At 37.9% G+C, this 20,981-nt stretch overlaps 2 protein-coding genes and 2 non-coding genes across 4 annotated transcripts; 2 read left to right on the top strand and 2 right to left on the bottom strand.

Moving 5' to 3' along the window:
- Positions 1 to 4,268: 4,268 nt before the first annotated feature.
- On the bottom strand, positions 4,269 to 9,385 carry LOC127102886 (uncharacterized). Its single transcript, XM_051040207.1, has 3 exons — positions 9,001 to 9,385; positions 8,488 to 8,773; positions 4,269 to 5,037 (listed from the first exon to the last, which is right to left on the bottom strand). The coding sequence occupies exons 1-3, from the start codon at positions 9,383 to 9,385 to the stop codon at positions 4,269 to 4,271; spliced, it is 1,440 nt and encodes a 479-aa protein (XP_050896164.1).
- An 865-nt stretch (positions 9,386 to 10,250) lies between these two features.
- On the top strand, positions 10,251 to 10,357 carry LOC127108860 (small nucleolar RNA R71). Its single transcript, XR_007796363.1, has one exon. It is a non-coding gene; the product is annotated as a small nucleolar RNA R71 (small nucleolar RNA).
- Positions 10,358 to 19,259: 8,902 nt separating this feature from the next.
- On the bottom strand, positions 19,260 to 19,790 carry LOC127102885 (uncharacterized). The gene has a single exon (XM_051040206.1). It carries the CDS (start codon positions 19,788 to 19,790, stop codon positions 19,260 to 19,262), a length of 531 nt encoding a protein of 176 aa, XP_050896163.1.
- An 871-nt stretch (positions 19,791 to 20,661) lies between these two features.
- LOC127108568 (small nucleolar RNA R71) lies at positions 20,662 to 20,768 on the top strand. Its single transcript, XR_007796098.1, has one exon. It is a non-coding gene; the product is annotated as a small nucleolar RNA R71 (small nucleolar RNA).
- The last annotated feature ends 213 nt before the right edge of the window (positions 20,769 to 20,981 follow it).

Genomic DNA, 20,981 nt, shown 5'->3' with positions numbered 1-20,981 from the left:
CTTAAGTATCAATTGAGCTTTAAAGAGTTTGCACAGTTGGGCTAAGTGATCGGGCGAGGATCACCTAACTTAGAAGGAACATTTCTTTTAGTTCACTTTTTCTTCTTAATTTTTCATTTTAAGCCTGAGATCATACACTTATTTGCATCGGCCTCTTACTTAGTGTGTGCTAGATGGTGTTGACTGCTTAAATAAACTACTTAGGGGTTACTTTAAAAACTGAAGTTAAGGTTTTGGCATAATGGATACTCAAATTGATTTGCATATTTAGGGGGTTTAGGGTGTCGGGACGGAATTGATTTTATTAAAACTTTCCCAAGTCTCTCTAACATAGCCTAAATTGCAATAACTTATATACTTTCAGAGTGTTCTGCCATGAATCAAAAAGATTTTTTTTATTGGGGGTCCAATTTTTAGGAAAATCCAATAATCAACTGAAAATCATGCATAAAGACTCGACAACACATGCAATGACTCGACTAAACACTAGAAACAGATAAAACCCTAAAAACATGAAATAAACTAGAAAGTAATAAATATACCTAGAAAGTGATGAATGGAAGCGATAAAGTTCCTCCCCCATACTTAAACCAAACATTGTCCCCAATATTTTGGTAAAAGGTGGAAAATGAAAAAATAGAACCTGTGCGGAGAGCTCTGTAATTGCCACGAGCTCGTTCTCGTCCATATCCACCCCTACCATATTGAGGGGGTTGCACACCCATATATTGCATATACTCTAGCAGATCATCCATCCCTACTTGCAATCCTGTCATTTGTTCACTTAGGTCCGTTATGCCAAGATCGATACGTCCTGCGTAATCGTGTTGCTGCTTCTGTATCTTCCGGATGTGGGTCATCATGTCGATATGCTATCTCCGCATATCTCTAAATAGATGGTCACGCTCAGCATGTATATCATTACGGTGTCGTAGTTTGCAAAGGACATCATCAAGTAAGCTCCTAATACCATCATAGTCATATTCCTCTCGGGACTGGTGTCCGGAAGATGTACCTGCAAAAGTGTTAGAAGGATCAGGTGTGGTGTTTGCACGTGTAACAGGTTCAGAAAAACCGGAAGCATCATGCTCCATCTGATCATACTCATCATGAATCAGACCACCCTCATTATCCTGACAGGTATGTCAGTAGGGGCAGGGTGACCAGGCTCTGGGGCAGTCAGATCATAAATCCAATTGTTCTTGTATTTCACATAAGTATATGCAGAACAAGGCAAAATAATACTTATAACTGCACGGTTTCTAGTCATTAATTAATACCTATCATCTTGCCTAGCTCTAACCAGGCGCATGTTACAGCAAGCATCCATATCAAGGAAAGGTATATCAAGGGGCTGAAGGGTTGATATTTCATTATTTAAGCCCAATTCATGAGCTATGAAGGTCATTAGTCCTCCAATGCAAATGGGACCAGTTCCTCGGGTGCAAAAAGATTTCATGTGTGCAAGCATAAATGGAGTCGCATTTACTCGTGTCTGTGTGAGTGCACTGCACAAAAAGAATAACTTCTTAGAGTTCACTCTTCCATTGTTCACCTGACCAAAAATGGTGTTTGCTAAAATACAGTGTAAGTATCTAATAGCCAGGTTATGGATAAATGCAAATTTCAGGCCTTCCCAATCAGATGTGGCCTCACCAGTTAGTAGTTCCCAAAAGTGGAACGCTTCAATTTTCCATTCTCCTTCTAAGGGACCTTCCCAAGTTATACCTTCCCCATGGGGAAAGTGCAGCAGGCCAACAATGTGATTCTGGCTAAATTCATATTCCCTGTTGAACATCGTAAATTTCACTGTGCCTACGGTGTTGCGACTTACCATCGGCGTGTAGTAACTGAAAGAGCTAAAAAATTAAAGAGTTAGATTAACATACGTAGGATCACTCAAGGCATAAAAATGAATTAGTTCTAACTTATTTAACATCCAACACACTTTACTAAGTAGGACTAAACTACGTAAACAAGATTCATCGGCATACCTAGTTAGAATGACCAAACGGTTGACCAACTTGACTTATTTACTCCCCTGCCTCGGGACATCTTCTCCCTCTCTGAAAATGATGTTCATGTAATCCACTTATGCTCTTACTTCTCTTGGAGACATTATGAGAGTATTGGAAAGGAATGAGGTTTTTGGTTGAATGAAAAAAATGGAATTGAGGGATGAATGAGAGGTGAAAAGGATTTTAATAGAGTAATATGGTGGTGGAGTGGAAGTTTGAAAGCTTGGGTTGTGGATTGGAGAGGTTAAGAGAGTTAATGGAGATAATGACTTTGGGTAGTGGGAGAAAATGAAAATTCGTATGGAAAATAAAAACGTTCAGGGTCACGTTTTTGCCTTTGATATGCCCATGGAAAACGCCATGGACCTTAGTGCTCGTTTTGTATCTGATATGGCCATGGAGAACGCCATGGGCCTTATGGAGAACGCCAACAACATTTGACACATGATTTTTATACTTCAGGGCTAGAAAATGAATGTTTTATGTCTTTAAGTGATTTTCAAGGCCAACTTTTTGTGCAAGTAGATCGTTTAAGTGCTTGGCCTTAAAATAATCAATCAAGTTTGTGAATTAAATAAAATGAAATGCAAAATAAATCAAAATTAAATTGGAATAAAAATTGAAAGACAAAAATTGAAATGACATTAGAAAAATCAAAATTATGGGTTGCCTCCCACACAGTACTATGTTTTACGTCGATAGCTCAACAAATTTTTTAAAAACTAATCATAAACTAAAAAGCATAACAAATGCTGATTAAAAAATGGGGAAATCCTAAACTAGAAAAATCAGAAATAATATCCTCCCCCACACTTAAATGAAGTAGTGTCCTCACTGTTCAAATGGAAGGTAGGAATACAGTAATACTCAAACAAAGAATCAACCACTTTGTCCAACATTGGGATGTAAGAATTCACGGATAGAGTAGATCTCATGATAAATATGATCGAACTTCTCATGTGTCACATCCATAAAATCGTGGAAATCCAGGTGAATGTTAGCAATATCATCTCGAAAAGTATCAACATCAGTCCTAAGGGCGTCGAGTACACTAGCATGATTGACGGGAGGAATGGTACAAGTAACAGAGGCATGCGAAGGAGCGTCAGAGAGGGGGGTTAGATGGTATTCATAGGTAGGAGGGGTCTTAGGAGGAATGGGTGATTCATTATGACCTTCTAAATCATATATCCAATTATCTCGATTGTGCACACCGATCCTCTCATGGTTAGGCAAAGTAAAATGGCGTACCACCTCATTTCTAATCAGAAACTCATGCTCATTGGGTCATAGGTTTCTTATAAGCCCGTGGTTAAAATATAATACCATGTTGGAGTCCATGTAAAAATATATGATAGATGGGTTGTAGACACTGTTGGAGTCCATGGAGTTGGGTTCATGATGTGAGTTCTCAGAGATGCTACCCCAAAATTAATCATGTTCATTGTCCATAAGCTTATCCTCTCGTTCTTCAGTAAAAACGTCAGGGCCACTAGGGAATCCTAAAAGGTCAGCCATCTCACGGTGGTTAAAGAGGTAGGTACATTCGAACAACCTAAAAGTGGTTAAGCCTATATTAAATCCCATCCCATGATTTGGATCATAGAAGAAGGAACTCAAAAACTCAAGGGTTAGTTTGTGGTAGGTACAAAATCTCCTCGTTACAACAAAATTGTCCCAACCAATTTGGCTAAGCATAAAACAGACACTCTCTCTAATACCTAGGGTTAACATAGTCAGGCCATCAGGGTACTTAGTTAGTGCCATTTCTCTCTGAAATAGAACCTCATAACGCTGCCTCTGGGCCTTGTTTATGAAAGTTATCTCCATATTATCGATGTTTTACATCTCTAAAAGTTAGTAGGAAAATTAGATTGGCATGAATGTAGCCTGAAAGGAGACATGAGTCAAGTTAGTATTGATCAATAAAATATACCGCTTATTATATCAGGGAAAAAATAAGATTCAAAAACCGTGGGTTGCCTCCCACACAGTGCTTCATTTAATGTTGGTTGCTCGACACAATTTCGAAATGACTAATTTTGTGAAAGAGCGGGCATCTCTTTTAGCTGTAAACAAGTATAGTAACCTCTGTTATCGACACAATGATAGTTTTAAAGTCTCTTCCCATTCACAATTAATGCCTAATTAGATTTATCTATTATCTCAATAACTCCATTTTGGAAAACTTTGATAACCTCAAAAGGTTCAGACCATCTAGAACTGAGTTTTCCTGGAAAAAAAATTTAATCAAGAGTTGAAAAGAAGAACTAATTCACCCTTTTTGAACTCTCTCCTCGCTATACGCTTGTCATGCCACTTTTTAGTTCGGTCCTTATAGATTTGGGTATTCTCATAGGCATTTAATCTTAATTCTTCTAATTCATGGATGTATAATATTCGCTTTTCGCCTGCGGCATCGTAGTCCATGTTTAAGGCCTTAATGACCCAATAGGCTTTATGCTCTAGCTCGATCGGCAGATGGCAGGATTTATGATATACTAACTTAAAGGGTGTGATTCCTATGGGATTTTTGTAAGCCGTTCTATAGGCCCATAGAGCATCGTGAAGTTTAGAAGACCAATCTTTCCTAGATGTTGCAACAGTCTTCTCTAATATTTTCTTTATTTCCCTGTTATAATTTTCAACTTGACCACTTATTTGTGGGTGGTAAGGTGTTGTTATTCGGTGTCGGACTCCGTATTTAAGCAATAGTTTTTCAAAGATTTTTGAAATGAAATAAGATCCACTGTCACTAATGACGAGTCTAGGCACACCGAATCTAGGGAAGATAATGTTGTTGAAAAGTTTAACCACGACTTGTGTGTCAGTTGTAGGAGAAGATATAGCCTCGATCCGTTTCGACACATAGTCAATCATAACGAGTATAAATTTGTTTCCTAATGAGGATGGGAAAAGGCCCATAAAATCAATACCCCACACGTCGAAGATTTCCACTTCTAATATGTTTTTTAATGGCATTTTGTCGCGTCTAGAAATGTTTCCAGTGCATTGGCACCTGTCACATTTGATAGTTGAGGTATGGACATCCTTCCATAGGCTAGGCCATTAGAGGCCAGATTGTAGGAGCTTTGCACAGGTCTTGGACGTGCTTGTGTGCCCTTCATATGGTGCAACATGGTAATGGGTTATAATATTATATATCTCTTCTTCAGGGACACATCGACAGAAAATACCATCGGCGCCTCTGTTGAATATGAGGGGTTCATCCCAATAATATTGTGTTAGGTCTTGGAAAAACTTTTTCTTTTGTTGGTAAGTTAATTCAGATGGAAGTATTATGGCCGCTAGGCAGTTGACAAAGTCAACATACCAAAGGCTTTTGGATTGAGCAAATACGACTTTCACGACTTCTTTATTTTCAATTCTGGAGTTTCCTTTTTCGCAAGGATTATATTTTTAAGAGAATTGAGATGTGTTACTTTCTAACTGGGAGATAAGTTGGTCATATGGGAAGTCATCATTGATGGGCACTTGGTCAACTTTTACATTATCGAGTCTAGAGAGGTGATCTGCTACAATGTTTCAGTTCCTTTCTTATCTTTGATTTATAAATCAAACTCTTGTAGCAGCATAATCCATCTTAACAACCTTGGTTTAGCATCCCTTTTACTTAATAAGTATCGAATAAAGACATGGTCAGTATAGATAATTATTTTAGCTTCCATTAGGTAAGAGCATAATTTATCTAATGCAAACACTACAACTAAGAGTTCCTTTTCTGTGGTGGCATAATTCATTTTATCCTCATCCAAGGTTTTACTCGCATAATAAATGACATGGAGCTTCTTATCTTTTAGTTGCCCCAAGACATCACCTACGACGTAATCACTTGCATCACACATTATTTCAAAGGGTTCATTCCAATCTGGAGGTTGTATAACGGGTGCAGAGATCAAAGATGGTTTGAGTAGTTGAAATGCTTCTAAGTATTTGTCATTGAAGATTAATTCAACTTCTTTCATCAATAGACCAGTTAAGGGTTTAGTTATTTTAGAGAAGTCCTTGATGAAACGTCGGTAAAAGCCGACATGTTCTAAGAAACTTCGTATTTCTCTAACAGTTTTGGGTGGTTGAAGGTTTTCTATTACTTCTTTCTTACCTTATCAATTTCAATCCCCTTGTCTGACGCTATGTGTCCAAGTACGATTCCCTCTTGAACCATGAAGTAGCATTTTTCCCAGTTGAGTACAAGGTTGACTTTTACACACCTTTCTAGTACCATTTCCAAGTTCACAAGACATTCTTCAAAACTTTGCCCACAATTTGATAAGTCATCCATAAACATTTCCATGATGTTATCCAGAAAATCTACAAAGATTGCCATCATGCATCGTTGAACTGTTCCGGGAGCATTACATAATCCTAACGATATTCGTCGATAGGAGAATGTGCCATAGGGACATGTGAAAGTGGTCTTCTCTTGGTCATCAGGGTGAATTGGGATTTGGAAAAATCTTGAGTAGCCATCCAAATGACAGAAGTGAGAATGCATAGCCAGTTGATAAAGGGTAAAGGGAAATGATCTTTCAGATGGCTTTGTTCAATCTTATCTAGTCTATGCATATTCTCCACCCTGTCTCAACAAACTTTTCTACAACTTCGCCTTTGTCATTCTTGACTACTGCAACACCTCCCTTTTTAGGTACCACATGTACTGGGATGACCCACTTACTGTCGGATATTGGGTATATAATCCATTTCTCTAGTAGCTTTAGTACCTCCCTCTTAACTACATCACTCATAATGGGGTTTATTCTCCTCTGGTGTTCTCTTGAGGTTTTTGAGTCTTCCTTTAAGATAATTCGATGCATGTACACAGAGGGACTGATCCCTTTGATATCAGAGATGTTGTATCCTAGGTATGTAGGATACTTCCTTAAAACATCCAATAACTGCTCAGTTTCTTTTTGACCTAAGTCGACATTGACTATTACTGGACTTCAAACTCTTTATCTAGGAATTCATACCTTAAGTTTTTGGGAAGCGTCTTAATTTCTACAAAAGGTTTCTTTAGGCACGACATCGGATTGGCAGTTAGTATGAGGCATTATCTCAATCTGGCATCTACATATGGTATACGTCATTCATCATCTTCTAATATAGGAGGTGTTGGTGTAAGCCCTATAGGCCAATACTTTTGGTACTTGTATCGAATTATTTATTAATAATAAAAGGCTTTTTCTTTATTATGTTTGTCTAATAAAGTCCCTAGAATAGATAGTCCGTTTAATGTATCAAGTGTGACTTAATCATGAGATCACATTAAACATAATGACACTATTCTTAAAGTATCCATAGTCGAGCTTTATTGTGAAGTGGGATAACATTAAAGTATTAAGACTATTATGTATATAGATTGATGATCACATCTCATGGATCATGGATAAGGAGTTATCAAGTCTTAAACATAGGTATGAATATTAAGAGTAATATTTATATTGGATTGACCCACTATGAGAATACTATATAGAATGTTATGCAAAGTGTCATAAGTTATTCTCATGGTGATAATGGTGTATACCACCCTTCGACCTTAAACCACTATGGACCCTAGATGTAGAGTTGAGTGCCTTATTGCTGATCAAACATTGTCCGTAACTGGATGACCATAAAGACAGTTGATGGGTACTCCACGAAGCGTGCTAAGGGACATGAGTGACCTAAATGGAATTTGCCCATCCTGCATAACAGGATAAATGTCTATGGGCCCAATATTGAACTGGACAAGGATGACACGGTCTATGCCTTGTGTTCAATATAGACATAAGGTAAAAAGGGTAATTGTACATATAAGTATTATCACAAAAGGATTTGTCAGATCACATGATATTTTCGTGTCTTGGGTAGCAGTGATGTGTTGCTAGATACCGCTCACTGTTTATTATGTTACATACGTGATTTAATATAATTGCCAATGCCGCGAAAACCTACAGGGTCACACACAAAAGGACAAATTGATGAGAGATAGAGTAACTAAGGAATACCGTAATGTACGGTGCCCTTAAGTGAATTATAGAACATCGTAAGGTACGGTGTACTTAAGTAGAATACGAAATATGGTAAGGTACCACGCGCTTAAGTGATTTTGGCATATTATAAGATATGGGCCACATACACTTGAGTGGGCTTTTTAGCTTGCAGCCCACACAAGTGGTTCTATAAATAGAACCCTTGTGTAGAAGCATGTGTGTAGTTGCAATTTCGTTTCTCTCTCTCTCTCTCACTCACTCAAAGTCTTCATTCGTAGCAGCTAGCACTAAGATTGAAGGAATCCGTTTGTGTGGATTGAGTAGAGACGTTGTCATCGTTCAACATTCGTGATCGCTCCGTAGATATGCATCAAGGGTTACAATCGCCACAAGAGATAACAATTCTATCACTGATCATGCCCATTCGTGAGGATCACTAAAGGAGAAATTTTAAATTCCGCTGCATTTTGGATCGCCCTTCTCCAACAGGAGGTGCTGGAATTTTTAGGACTTCAATATCCTTATATGGTTCCATCTTTATTTCCTTAATACATTCTTCAATGATGTCTATGAAACAACAAGTATCATCTATAGTAGGTGCCTTTTGGAATTGTGAAAGAATGAATTCGATTTTCTCCTCACCGACCTTAAAGGTTAGTTTTCCTCGTTTCACATTTATAATGGCACCTGCAATGGCCAAAAAGGGTCCTCCTAATATGATTGGAATGTTGGAATCTTCCTTTATGTCCATTATTATGAAGTCTGTGGGAATGTAAAATTGATCAAGTCATATAGGAATGTTTTCTAGCACACCTACAAGAAATTTAAAAGAGCGGTGGCTAGTTAGAGAGACATTCTCATAGGTCTTAGTTCGCCTAATTTGAGTTTTTCACAAATCGAAAGGGGAATTAAACTGACACTAGCTCCTAAGTCCCAAAGATCTCTGTCTATGACAAATTTTCCGATTACACAAGATATGGAAAAACTACCTGGGTCCTTTAACTTAGGAGGCATGTTATTTTGAAAGAGGGCACTACATTTTGTAGTAAGCATCAATGTCTCATTATCCTCAAGTTTCTTCTTATTAGATAGGATCTCTTTAAGGAATTTGGCATAGGAAGACATTTGTGTAATATGTTTTGTAAAGGGTATTGTAATATTAAGTTTTTTCAGAAGCTCTACAAATTTCTTAAACTGACCTTCGGTTTTGGATTTAGCCAGTCTTTGAGGATAAGGAATGAGTGGCTTATATATTGGTGAAGGCACGTACCATTTCTCTTTCTCGACTACCTTTTTGGTTTCATTATCCCTCCCATCTTCATTTGGTTCATTGTTTGTTACCTTTTTGGTTTCTTTTCCATTTTGTTGAGACATGGGCGAATTTTGAATTTTTGGATCCACTGGCCAATCTAATTTTATCCCACTTCGTAGTGTGATAGCATTAGCATGACCATTCGGGTTAGGTTATGGTTGCGCAGAAAATATTCCAGCCGAGGCTGCTATTGCTTCTTGTTGTTGGGCTACTTGATAAATTTGGGTTTCTAGCATTTTATTATGGGTGACCATAGAGTCAACCTTACTCGCCAATTGCTTAATTAACTCACTCGTGTGAATGTTCTGGTTAGTAAACTCTTTGTTATGTTGGCTTTGGGCCGCGATAAAGTTCTCCATCATTAGTTTGAGGTTTTACTTTTTAGGTGTTTGAGGACCAGTGTGGGCTCCTTTTTGATAACCTAGAGGAACAACAGGTGTTGGGGTTGGAGCAAACAACATCTTGTTGCTCTTATAGGAAATATTTTGATGGTTTCTCCAGCCAAGGTTATAAGTATTGGAGTATGGGTTCCCTTGGGAATAGTTTACTTGGTAGAATTGCAACCAATACGTGGTATTCGAGAGTGTTGTGTCAAGGGGTTCCACATAACTCGCAATTAGATGTTTCAGCAGCTATGGTAGTTGCTGGAGTTATAGTCAAACTCTCGATCTTCTTAGTGAAGGCGTCCACTTTAGCATTGTCATGGTCTATTCCATTAACTTCGTACATTCAACACTTTATCCGTGGTTTCTCTGCAGAAATTCACTCACCTCCCCATTGATAGTGGGTTTGCACCATATTTTCTATGAGTTGATAGGCATTTTCGTAGGGTGTATCCATTAGAGCGCTGCCAGCTGCAACATCAAGGTTAGGTTGGTGTTGTACAAGATACCATTATAGAAATTATGTATAATCATCCATGGCACAAGTCCATGATGTGGGCAAAACCTTAAAATATCCTTGTATCTCTCTCATGCTTCAAAAATAGATTCTTTGTCTTTTCTCCTAAATATGTTGATTTGGCTTCTTAGCATAGTCGTTTTGCTAGGTGGAAAGTATCGTGCTAAGAAAACTTTCTTCAATTTGTTCCATTTAGTTATGGAATTACATGGTAGATATTGGATCCAAGCTTTGGCTCTATCTCTCAAAGAAAAGGGAAAGAAATGTAATCTTATGGCTTCAAGATGGACACCATTAGCTTTCAACGTATCTACGTACTTCACAAACACTGACAAATAGAGGTTCGGGTCTTCTATAGGGCTACCAGATTAATGGTTATGTTGCACAGCTTGCAACAGTTAAGGTTTTAACTCGAAATTATTTGTCTAAATGGCAGAAGATGCAATCTCGAGTGTGGCTCTTCCTCAAACGGAGCAGCATAGTCATGGAGAGGACGGTTTTGATTTGTATCCATATAAGGAGTTGGGATATTATATTCTAAATGAAGTTGTCTAACTCGGCGTCTTAGAGTTGGGAACCCCCTTCCCGCTGATCGGGCAGCGGACCTCCGAAATTTAATTTGGTTTTAATTAATTAAAAGAATTAAAATTAATAATAATAATGTGTTTATTATTATTGTCTTGTGGTGATCGGTTATGGCCTTAGTTTTCCTTTATTTTGTTTTGGGTTTTTAAAATACGACCTGCGTGTCGTGCCTCTCTTTTAATCTCTTAATGTAACTTCTTTTCTCATCTCACTCCCTCGTATGTAAAACGAGTTTCTTTTATGTAATTTAATGTTATGAAGAAAGAGAATAATTCAATATCAAAGGAGGACAACCTTGAAGATCTTGCTTGGAGAAGCTTAGATCGTTATTAGGTTAGCTTAGGTTCTCTCATTGGCTTGGGAGAACAATTGTGCTAGGGGCCATAACTGTTTCATTATGTATGTTGATGCATGTGAATGTATGTTGATGCATGTGAGAGACGATTTATATGATAAATAAGCCGGTGAGATCAGAATAATTGCAAATTCCCTCATATTAAATATTAAGTTTATGCTTTCCAAGTTTTAACACTCATCAAGACTAGTATCGGATAATGTAGGTTTCGCCTACGCGAGGTGCATGTTCTATATTAGTAAGGTGCGATGGGATAATTGTAATATCCAATTGCTAAAACAATGGGTCAAACTTAACTAAACAAATTATAATAAGATTATATATGTTTAGAAGCAAGAGTTGGAAATGATCCATCTGATGGATTGGAATAAGGAGTTATTCACCCAACTAAAATATTCGAGAGTTGTATTAGATACAATTGCAGGAGTTCCTGTAACACCCCGAATAAAATAAGAGAATTATTTAAATTAAGTTAATAATATATTTATTAATTTAATTAAATAAATTGAATTATTGGATTATTATTATTATTATTATTTGGAATAATAATTAGTGGAAAATATATAAGTTGGAATAAGAGAAAAGGGTTTTCATTTTGGTAAAGAGTTTTCACGTGAAACAGAGAAGCGGCTGAAAAGTGGAAAGTGGAGAAAGGGCAAAGAGGAAGAGCTAGAGAGCAAAGGTTGAAGAACGGAAAAGCTTGAAGCTTAGAGATTGCCGGATTATCTCAGGTAAGGGGGGTTTATCGTCGTTTAATGGGTATTATAGATTAACATGTCATGGGTAGTGATAAACCGTTGAAGTGACCCTAATTGGGATGTTGAATGCTGAAATATTGTGATGAATAAGTTGTATTAAAGCTGTAATTGAGTCCGTAATTGTGTGAGTCGCGTTCCCCCGAACGTATAGCTTTTTACGGAAATTGAATCGGAGGTCCGGAAGTCCTCCAACGGCGGAAAATGCGGAGAACTCTGCATTCTGCCTTGTGTTAGCGCAGGAACTGCTGTTTTGTCTGCGTTAACCGGTTAACCCAGGGCGTTAACCGGTTAACACTGTTATATTTTGTGAAAATGTGCTGTTTTGCCTGCGTTAACCGGTTAACCCAGGGCGTTAACCGGTTAACACTGTTGCGTTTTGCCAGAAAGTGTGTTTTGTCCTGCGTTAACCGGTTAACCCAGGGCGTTAACCGGTTAACACTGTTGGAAATTTGAAAAATTGATATTTTTAATGTTGTGAACCTAATTGGTGATTGGCCTATTATAGTTAATTGTGATGAGTAATTTTGTTGGATTTATGTTATGAAGTGTTGATACAAGTATGTTGCTGAGTTGTTCCGTGTACGGAAAGTTGTTGAAAATACTGAGTTGTAGGCTAGGTGAGCCAAAGTTGATTATAAGTTGATGTTGTTGAAAACATTGTTGTATTGCTATTATTATTATGTTGTCGACAGTTTAAAGTCGTGTATGCCATGTACATTCATATGCATTAAGTCGGAGCTTTGCTCACACCACGTTGGCCTGGATTGGCAAATTTTAAGTTGAAAGTTGAAGGCTTATGCCTTGATGCCCAATAAAATGGCAATGATTTTAAGTTGGGAGTTTTACTCCGAATGGTACCACATGCATGACGAGTCGAGTCTCATTAGAGTTGCATTTTGTTGGCTTGTTGTATGGATATTTAATTTAATTGAGGAGTGGAATTGTGTTGATATTAAGTATGATGTTTGAGTTGATGTGCCGTTACTGGATGTATGTTACGATTAGGGTGATGAAATGTGTGGATTTACTTAGCATTACATGATGATTTATAATGCTTATTATATCGATTGAGGAACTCACCCTTACAACTATTTTTCAGGTAACGAACAAATGAGTTGAGTGGAAGCTAGTGCTTGGAGTCTAGTGTAGTCTACTTAGAGGGTCGTGCTCTGATAGATGTAACATCGGGACGGGATGTTTTAATTGTTTTATTGTTGGTTGTTGAACCTTTTTACCTGTAATATGTTATATGTTTTGAATGGTTAGTTGATTTCTATCCGCTGCGAATTATGCAAGAAAATGTTTATTTTGATTAAATGAAGAGCATGACAGTTATTATGGTGTGAAGTAGTTGTGTGACACCCTTGGTGCATAATTACTCTGATATATATTTGTTGTTTTTATTAAATAATTGGGGTATTTTAGAAGGGTGTTACAGTTCCTACCTAAATAACATGGTTTTGTGTAATCCGCCTACGCGGACTTAAAACAAAGTGAAATGTGGATCTCGACCCACTAGAAAATCTTCCAACGGAATTTTTCGAATCAAATGGTGAGGGTCATTTGTTTTGAGTAAAATAGTGGGAACATATTTAATTAAAAGCCTAATTAAAAATGTTATTGATACTTATATTTTCATTATTTTCATGTAGATTACCATGAAAACAAACACCTCTAACAACATTTTGCGATCAATCCTTGACAAGGAAATATTGTCTGGGACAAATTTTCTGGATTGGCACCGAAATCTGAGGATTGTCCTCAAACATGATAGAAAGCTGTATGTCTTGGAGAAACCTGTTCCTGAAGAGGAACCTCCTAGTTCTGCACCTAAGGCAGAAAGAGATGTTTATAAGAAGCATGTCGATGAAGCCAATGAAACTGCTTGTCTCATGCTAGCTACCATGAACTTAGAGTTGCAAAAGCAACATGAGAATATGGCAGCGTTCGATATGATCGAACACCTGAAGATGCTCTATCAAGAGCAAGCAAGGCATGAAAGGTTTGAAGTTTCAAAATCCTTTTTTCAAGGCAAGTTAGCTGAGGGAGCCCCTGTAGGTCCCCATGTGCTCAATATGATTGGGTATATGGAGAACCTTGAGAGGTTGGGTTTTCCCCTCGGAAAGGAACTTGCGACTGATTTAATCTTGCAATCGTTGCCAGATAGATTCAGTCAATTTGCCCTAAATTTCAATATGAATGATATGGAAAAATCTCTTCCTGAACTTCTAGCCATGTTAAGAACTGCTGAGCAGAATCTGAAGACAAAAGGGAAGTCCATTCTGATGATCGGAAATGGAAAGAGACAGAACAAAAGACCCATCAAGCAGGGTGATAAAGGGAAAGGCAAGGAAGTTGCCAAACCCAAACCCACTGTTGCTGCTTTGAAGCCTAGTGGAGGCATAACAAAGGAAGGCACCTGCTTCCATTGCGGTAAGACCGGACACTGGAAGAGAAACTGCCAAAAGTACCTGGAAGATAAGAAGAATGGAATAAAGACTTCAACTTCAGGTATTTTTGTTATTGAAATTAATTTATCTACTTCTGCATCATGGGTATTAGATACTGGATGCGGTTCTCACATTTGTACCAATGTGCAAGGGCTAAAAAGGAGTAGAGATTTTGCAAAAGGTGAAGTTGACCTACGAGTTGGCAATGGAGCAAAGGTTGCTGCTTTAGCCGTAGGAACTTATGTATTGACTTTACCTAGTGGTTTAATAATTCAGTTAGAGAACTGTTATTATGTACCTGTAATTAGCAGGAATATTATTTCCGTTTCTTGTTTGGACAAGTTTGGTTTTTCATTTATAATAAAGAACAATTGTTGCTCAATTTATTTGAATGATATACTCTATGCTACTACACAAATGAACAATGGATTATATGTCCTTGATCTTGAAATGCCTATTTATAACATTAATACTAAAATGATGAAATCTAATGAGTTAAATCCAACTTACCTTTGGCATTGTCGATTAGGCCACATAAATGAGAAACACATTTCCAAACTCCATAAAGATGGACTCTTGGACTCTTTTGATTTTGAATCATATGAGACATGCAGATCTTGTTTAATTGGAAAGATGACAAAGTCTCCATTCATTGGAAAAGGTGAAAGAGCTAATGATCTTTTGGCCTTCATACATACTGATGTATGTGGACCACTGAACATACCAGCCATAGGAGGTTTTCAGTACTTTATCATATTTACTGATGATTTCAGTAGATATGGTTATGTGTATTTAATGAAACACAAATCAGAATCCTTTGAAAAGTTCAAGGAATTCAAGAATGAAGTACAAAACCAACTAGGTAAGAATATTAAAACTCTTCGATCAGATCGAGGTCGTGAGTATTTAAGCCTAGAGTTTGATGACCATCTGAAAGAGTGTGGGATCCTATCCCAACTTACTCCTCCTGGAACACCCCAATGGAATGGTGTATCTGAGAGAAGAAATCGAACCCTGTTAGACATGGTCCGATCCATGATGAGTCACGCCGATCTTCCAAACTCCTTTTGGGGACATGCACTATTGACAACAACTTACACACTTAACCATGTTCCATCCAAAAAGGTTGAGAAGACACCATATGAGATATGGAGCGGTAAGAAACCACATATGTCTTACATGAAGATTTGGGGTTGCGAAGTTTATGTGAAACGAAAAATTTCAACTAAGCTTGAGCCCAAATCTGACAAATGCTTATTTATGGGGTATCCTAAAGAAATAAGAGGGTATTACTTCTACAATCCTTCTGAGGGCAAAGTGTTTGTCGCTCGAACTGGAGTTTTCCTAGAAAGGGATTTTATTTCCAAAGGAATCAGTGGGAGGAAAGTAGAGCTTGAAGAAATTCAAGAATCACAAAGCATCGATACACCTATGGAGGAATTAGAGCAGGAAACACAAGTAGTCGTGGAAGAGCAACCTGCTCAAGTAGAACAAGACCAACGTAGGTCAATCAGGATACGTCACCAACCTGAGAGATATGGATATCTCATAATTGATCAAGGTGATGTATTACTCATGGATCAAGATGAGCCTGTGACCTACCAAGAGGCCATAACTGGTCCCGAGTATGAGAAGTGGCTAGAAGCCATGAAATCTAAAATGGACTCCATGTACACAAACCAAGTTTGGACCTTGGTAGAGCCTCTTGTAGGAGTTAACCCTATAGGAGGCAAGTGGGTCTTCAAAAAGAAGACTGACATGGATGGTAAGGTACATACCTATAAGACAAGACTGGTTGCAAAAGGATATAAACAAATTCATGGGGTTGACTATGATGAAACCTTTTCACCAGTTGCAATGCTTAAATCTGTTCGGATTTTACTTGCTATCGCTGCATATCATGATTATGAAATATGGCAGATGGATGTCAAAACTGCTTTCCTTAATGGGAATCTTCTTGAGGATGTGTACATGACACAGCCTGAAGGATTTGACATACCAGAAGAAGCCCAAAAGATATGTAAGTTACAAAGATTAATCTATGGATTTAAGCAAGCTTCCAGAAGCTGGAATCTTCGTTTTGATGAAACGGTAAAACAATATGGATTCATCAAGAACGAAGATAAGCCTTGTGTCTACAAGAAGGTTAGTGGGAGCATGATCGTTTTCCTGGTATTATATGTAGATGACATATTACTCATTGGAAACAATGTCCCTACCCTGCAACAAGTAAAGTCTTGGTTGGGGAAATGATTTTCTATGAAGGACCTAGGTGAAGCAGCCTATATATTAGGAATCAGAATCTATAGAGATAGATCACAAAAATTGCTTGGCCTAAGTCAGAGTACGTACATAGACAAAGTGTTGAGATGCTTTAATATGCATGATTCCAAGAAAGGATTCATACCTATGCAACATGGTCTGTGTCTATCAAAAACACAATCCCCTTCAACTAAGGAAGAAAGGGATCGCATGAATAAGATTCCATATGCATCTGCAATAGGATCTATCATGTATGCCATGTTATGTACTCGACCAGATGTCTCGTATGCTTTAAGTGCAACGAGTAGGTACCAATCTGATCCCGGTGATGCTCATTGGGTAGCTGTCAAGAATATACTTAAGTATTTGAGAAGGACTAAGGACTCATTCTTGATATATGGAGGTCAGGAAGAGCTAGTTGTAATTGGATACACCGATGCTAGTTTCCAGATTAATAAGGATGACTTTAGATCGCAATCTGGTTATGTATTTTGCTTAAACGGTGGCCCTGTGAGCTAGAAAAGTTCAAAGCAAGACACAGTTGCTGATTCTACAACCGAGGCCGAGTATATTGTTGCCTCAAATGCAGTAAAGGAATTTGTTTGGATCAAAAAGTTCATTAGTGAACTTGGCATAGTTCCTAGCATTATGGATCCCATTAGTCTCTATTGTGATAACAATGGTGCCATCTTACAAGCTAAGGAGCCTAGATCTCACCAACGATCCAAACACATACTTAGGCGTTATAACCTTATTCGAGAGATAATAGATAAAGGAGATGTGAAAATATGCAGAGTACCTACACTTGACAATATTGCTGACCCACTAACAAAGCCTCTTGCACAGCAGAAGCATGATGGCCATACTAGATCTATGGGCATTAGGGGTATGCCTGATTGGCTCTAGTTCTAGTGGGAGATTGTTGGTGTAAGCCCTAGAGGCCAATACTTTTGGTACTTGTATCGAATTATTTATTAATAATAAAAGGCTTTTTCTTTATTATGTTTGTCTAATAAAGTCCCTAGAATAGATAGTCCGTTTAATGTATCAGTGTGACTTAATCATGAGATCACATTAAACATAAGGAAATTATTCTTAAAGTATCCATAGTCGAGCTTTATTATGAAGTGGGATAATATTAAAGCATTAAGACTATTATGTATATAGACTGATGATCACATCTCATGGATCATAGATAAGGAGTTATCAAGTCTTAAACATAGGTATGAATATTAAGAGTAATACTTATACTGGATTGACCCGCTATGAGAATACTATATAGAATATTATGCAAAGTGTCATAAGTTATTCTCGTGGTGATAATGGTGTATACCACCCTTCGACCTGAAACCACTATGGACCCTAGATATAAAGTCGAGTGCCTTATTGCTGATCAAACATTGTTCGTAACTGGATGACCATAAAGACAGTTGATGGGTACTCCACGAAGCATGCTAAGGGACATGAGTGACCTATATGGAATTTGCCCATCCTGCGTAACATGATAAATGTCTATGGGCCCAATATTGAACTAGACAAGGATGACACGGTCTATGCCTTGTGTTCAGTATAGACATAAGGGCAAAAGAGTAATTGTACATATAAGTATTATCACAAGGATTTTTCAGATCACATGACATTTTCGTATCTTGGGTAGCAGTGATGTGTTGCTAGATACCGCTCACTTTTTATTATGATAAATACGTGATTTAATATAATTGCCAATGCCGCGAAAACCTATAGGCTCACGCGCAAAAGGACGGATTGATAAGAGATAGAGTAACTAAGGAATATCGTAATGTACGATGCCCTTAAGTGAATTGTAGAATATCGTAAGGTACAGTGTACTTAAGTAGAATACGAAATATGGTAAGGTACCACACGCTTAAGTGATTTTGGCATATTATAAGATATGGGCCACATACACTTGAGTGGGCTTTTTAGCTTGCAGCCCACACAAGTGGTTCTATAAATAGAACCCTTGTGTAGAAGCATGTGTGTAGTTGCAATTTCATTTCTCTCTCTCTCTCTCTCTGACTCACTCAAAGCCTTCATTCGTAGCAGCTAGCACTGAGATTGAAGGAATCCATTCGTGTGGATTGAGTAGAGGCGTTGTCATCGTTCAACGGTCGTGATCGGTCCGTAGATATGCATCAAAACTTACAATCGCCAGAAGAGGTAACAATTCTATCACTGATCATGCCCATTCGTGAGGATCACTAAAGGAGAAATTTTAAATTTCGCTGCGTTTTGGATCGCCCTTCTCCAATAGGAGGTGCTGGAATTTTTAGGACTTCAATATCCTTATATGGTTCCATCTTCATTTCCTTAATACATTCGTCGATGATGTCTATGAAACAACAAGTATCATCTATAGTAGGTGCCTTTAGGAATTGTGAAAGAATGAATTCGATTTTCTCCTCACCGACCTTAAAGGTTAGTTTTCCTCGTTTCACATTTATAATGACACCTGCAATGGCCAAAAAGGGTCCTCCTAATATGATTGGAATGTTGGAATCTTCCTTTATGTCCATTATTATGAAGTCTGTGGGAATGTAAAATTGATCAAGTCATATAGGAATGTTTTCTAGCACACCTACAAGAAATTTAACAGAGTGGTGGCTAGTTAGAGAGACATTCTCATAGGTCTTAGTTCGCCTAATTTGAGTTTTTCACAAATCGAAAGGGGAATTAAACTGACACTAGCTCCTAAGTCACAAAGATCTCTGTCTATGACAAATTTTCCGATTACACAAGATATGGAAAAACTACCTGGGTCCTTTAACTTAGGAGGCATGTTATTTTGAAAGAGGGCACTACATTTTGTAGTAAGCATCAATGTCTCATTATCCTCAAGTTTCTTCTTATTAGATAGGATCTCTTTAAGGAATTTGGCATAGGAAGACATTTGTGTAATATGTTTTGTAAAGGGTATTGTAATATTAAGTTTTTTCAGAAGCTCTACAAATTTCTTAAACTGACCTTCGGTTTTGGATTTAGCCAGTCTTTGAGGATAAGGATTGAGTGGCTTATATATTGGTGAAGGCACGTACCATTTCTCTTTCTCGACTACCTCTTTGGTTTCATTATCCCGCCCATCGTCATTTGGTTCATTGTTTGTTACCTTTTCGGTTTCTTTTCCATTTTGTTGAGACATGGGCGAATTTTGAATTTTTGGATCCACTGGCCCATCTAATTTTATCCCACTTCGTAGTGTGATAGCATTACCATGACCTTTCGGGTTAGGTTATGGTTGCGCAGAAAATATTCCAGCCGAGGCTGCTATTGCTGCTTGTTGTTGGGCTACTTGATAAATTTGGGTTTCTAGCATTTTATTATTGGTGACCATAGAGTCAACCTTACTCGCCAATTGCTTAATCGACTCACTCGTGTGAATGTTCCAGTTAGTAAACTCTTTGTTATGTTGGCTTTGGGTCGCGATAAAGTTCTCCATCATTAGTTTGAGGTTTGACTTTTTAGGTGTTTAAGGACCAGCGTGGGCTCCTTTTTGATAACCTAGAGGAACAACAGGTGTTGGGGTTGGAGCAAACAACATCTTGTTGCTCTTATAGGAAATATTTTGATGGTTTCTCTAGCCAAGGTTATAAGTATTGGAGTATGGGTTCCCTTGGGAATAGTTTACTTGGTCGGACGGAATTACAACCAATACGTGGTATTCGAGAGTGTTGTGTCAAGGGGTTCCACATAACTCGCAATTAGATGTTGCAGCAGCTATGGTAGTTGCTGGAGTTACAATCAAACTCTCGATCTTCTTAGTGAAGGCGTCCACTTTAGCATTGTCATGGTCTATTCCATTAACTTCGTACATTCCACACTTTATCCGTGGTTTCTCTGTAGAAATTCACTCACCTCCCCATTGATAGTGGGTTTGCACCATATTTTCTATGAGTTGATAGGCATCTTCGTAGGGTTTATCCATTAGAGCGCTGCCAGCTGCAACATCTAAGGTTAGTTTGGTGTTGTACAAGATACCATTATAGAAATTATGTATAATCATCCATGGCATAAGTCCATGATGTGGGCAAAACCTTAAAATATCCTTGTATCTCTCTCATGCTTCAAAAATAGATTCTTTGTCTTTTTTCCTAAATATGTTGATTTGGCTTCTTAGCATAGTCGTTTTGCTAGGTGGAAAGTATCGTGCTAAGAAAACTTTCTTCAATTTGTTCCATTTAGTTATGGAATTACATGGTAGAGATTGGAGCCAAGCTCTGGCTCTATCTCTCAAAGAAAAGGGAAAGAAATGTAATCTTATGGCTTCAGGATCGACACCATTAGCTTTCAACGTATCTACGTACTTCACAAACACTGACAAATAAAGGTTCGG

This window comes from Lathyrus oleraceus, chromosome 7, assembly GCF_024323335.1.
Source record: "Lathyrus oleraceus cultivar Zhongwan6 chromosome 7, CAAS_Psat_ZW6_1.0, whole genome shotgun sequence".
NCBI lineage: Eukaryota > Viridiplantae > Streptophyta > Magnoliopsida > Fabales > Fabaceae > Lathyrus > Lathyrus oleraceus.
Note: the sequence above shows the minus strand (reverse complement) of the source record. Positions and strands in the feature narration are given on the sequence as shown.

Coding starts and splice junctions, on each gene's coding strand:
- LOC127102885 (XM_051040206.1), bottom strand. CDS start 19,790: ATGTCTCAACAAAATGGAAAAGAAACCGAAAAGGTAACAAACAATGAA.
- LOC127102886 (XM_051040207.1), bottom strand. CDS start 9,385: ATGTCTCAACAAAATGGAAAAGAAACCAAAAAGGTAACAAACAATGAA. Junction 8,774..9,000: donor TCCTAAGTTAAAGGACCCAG/GTAGTTTTTCCA, acceptor ACATTCCCACAG/ACTTCATAATAATGGACATA. Junction 5,038..8,487: donor GCACCTCCTGTTGGAGAAGG/GCGATCCAAAAT, acceptor CAAATGTGACAG/GTGCCAATGCACTGGAAACA.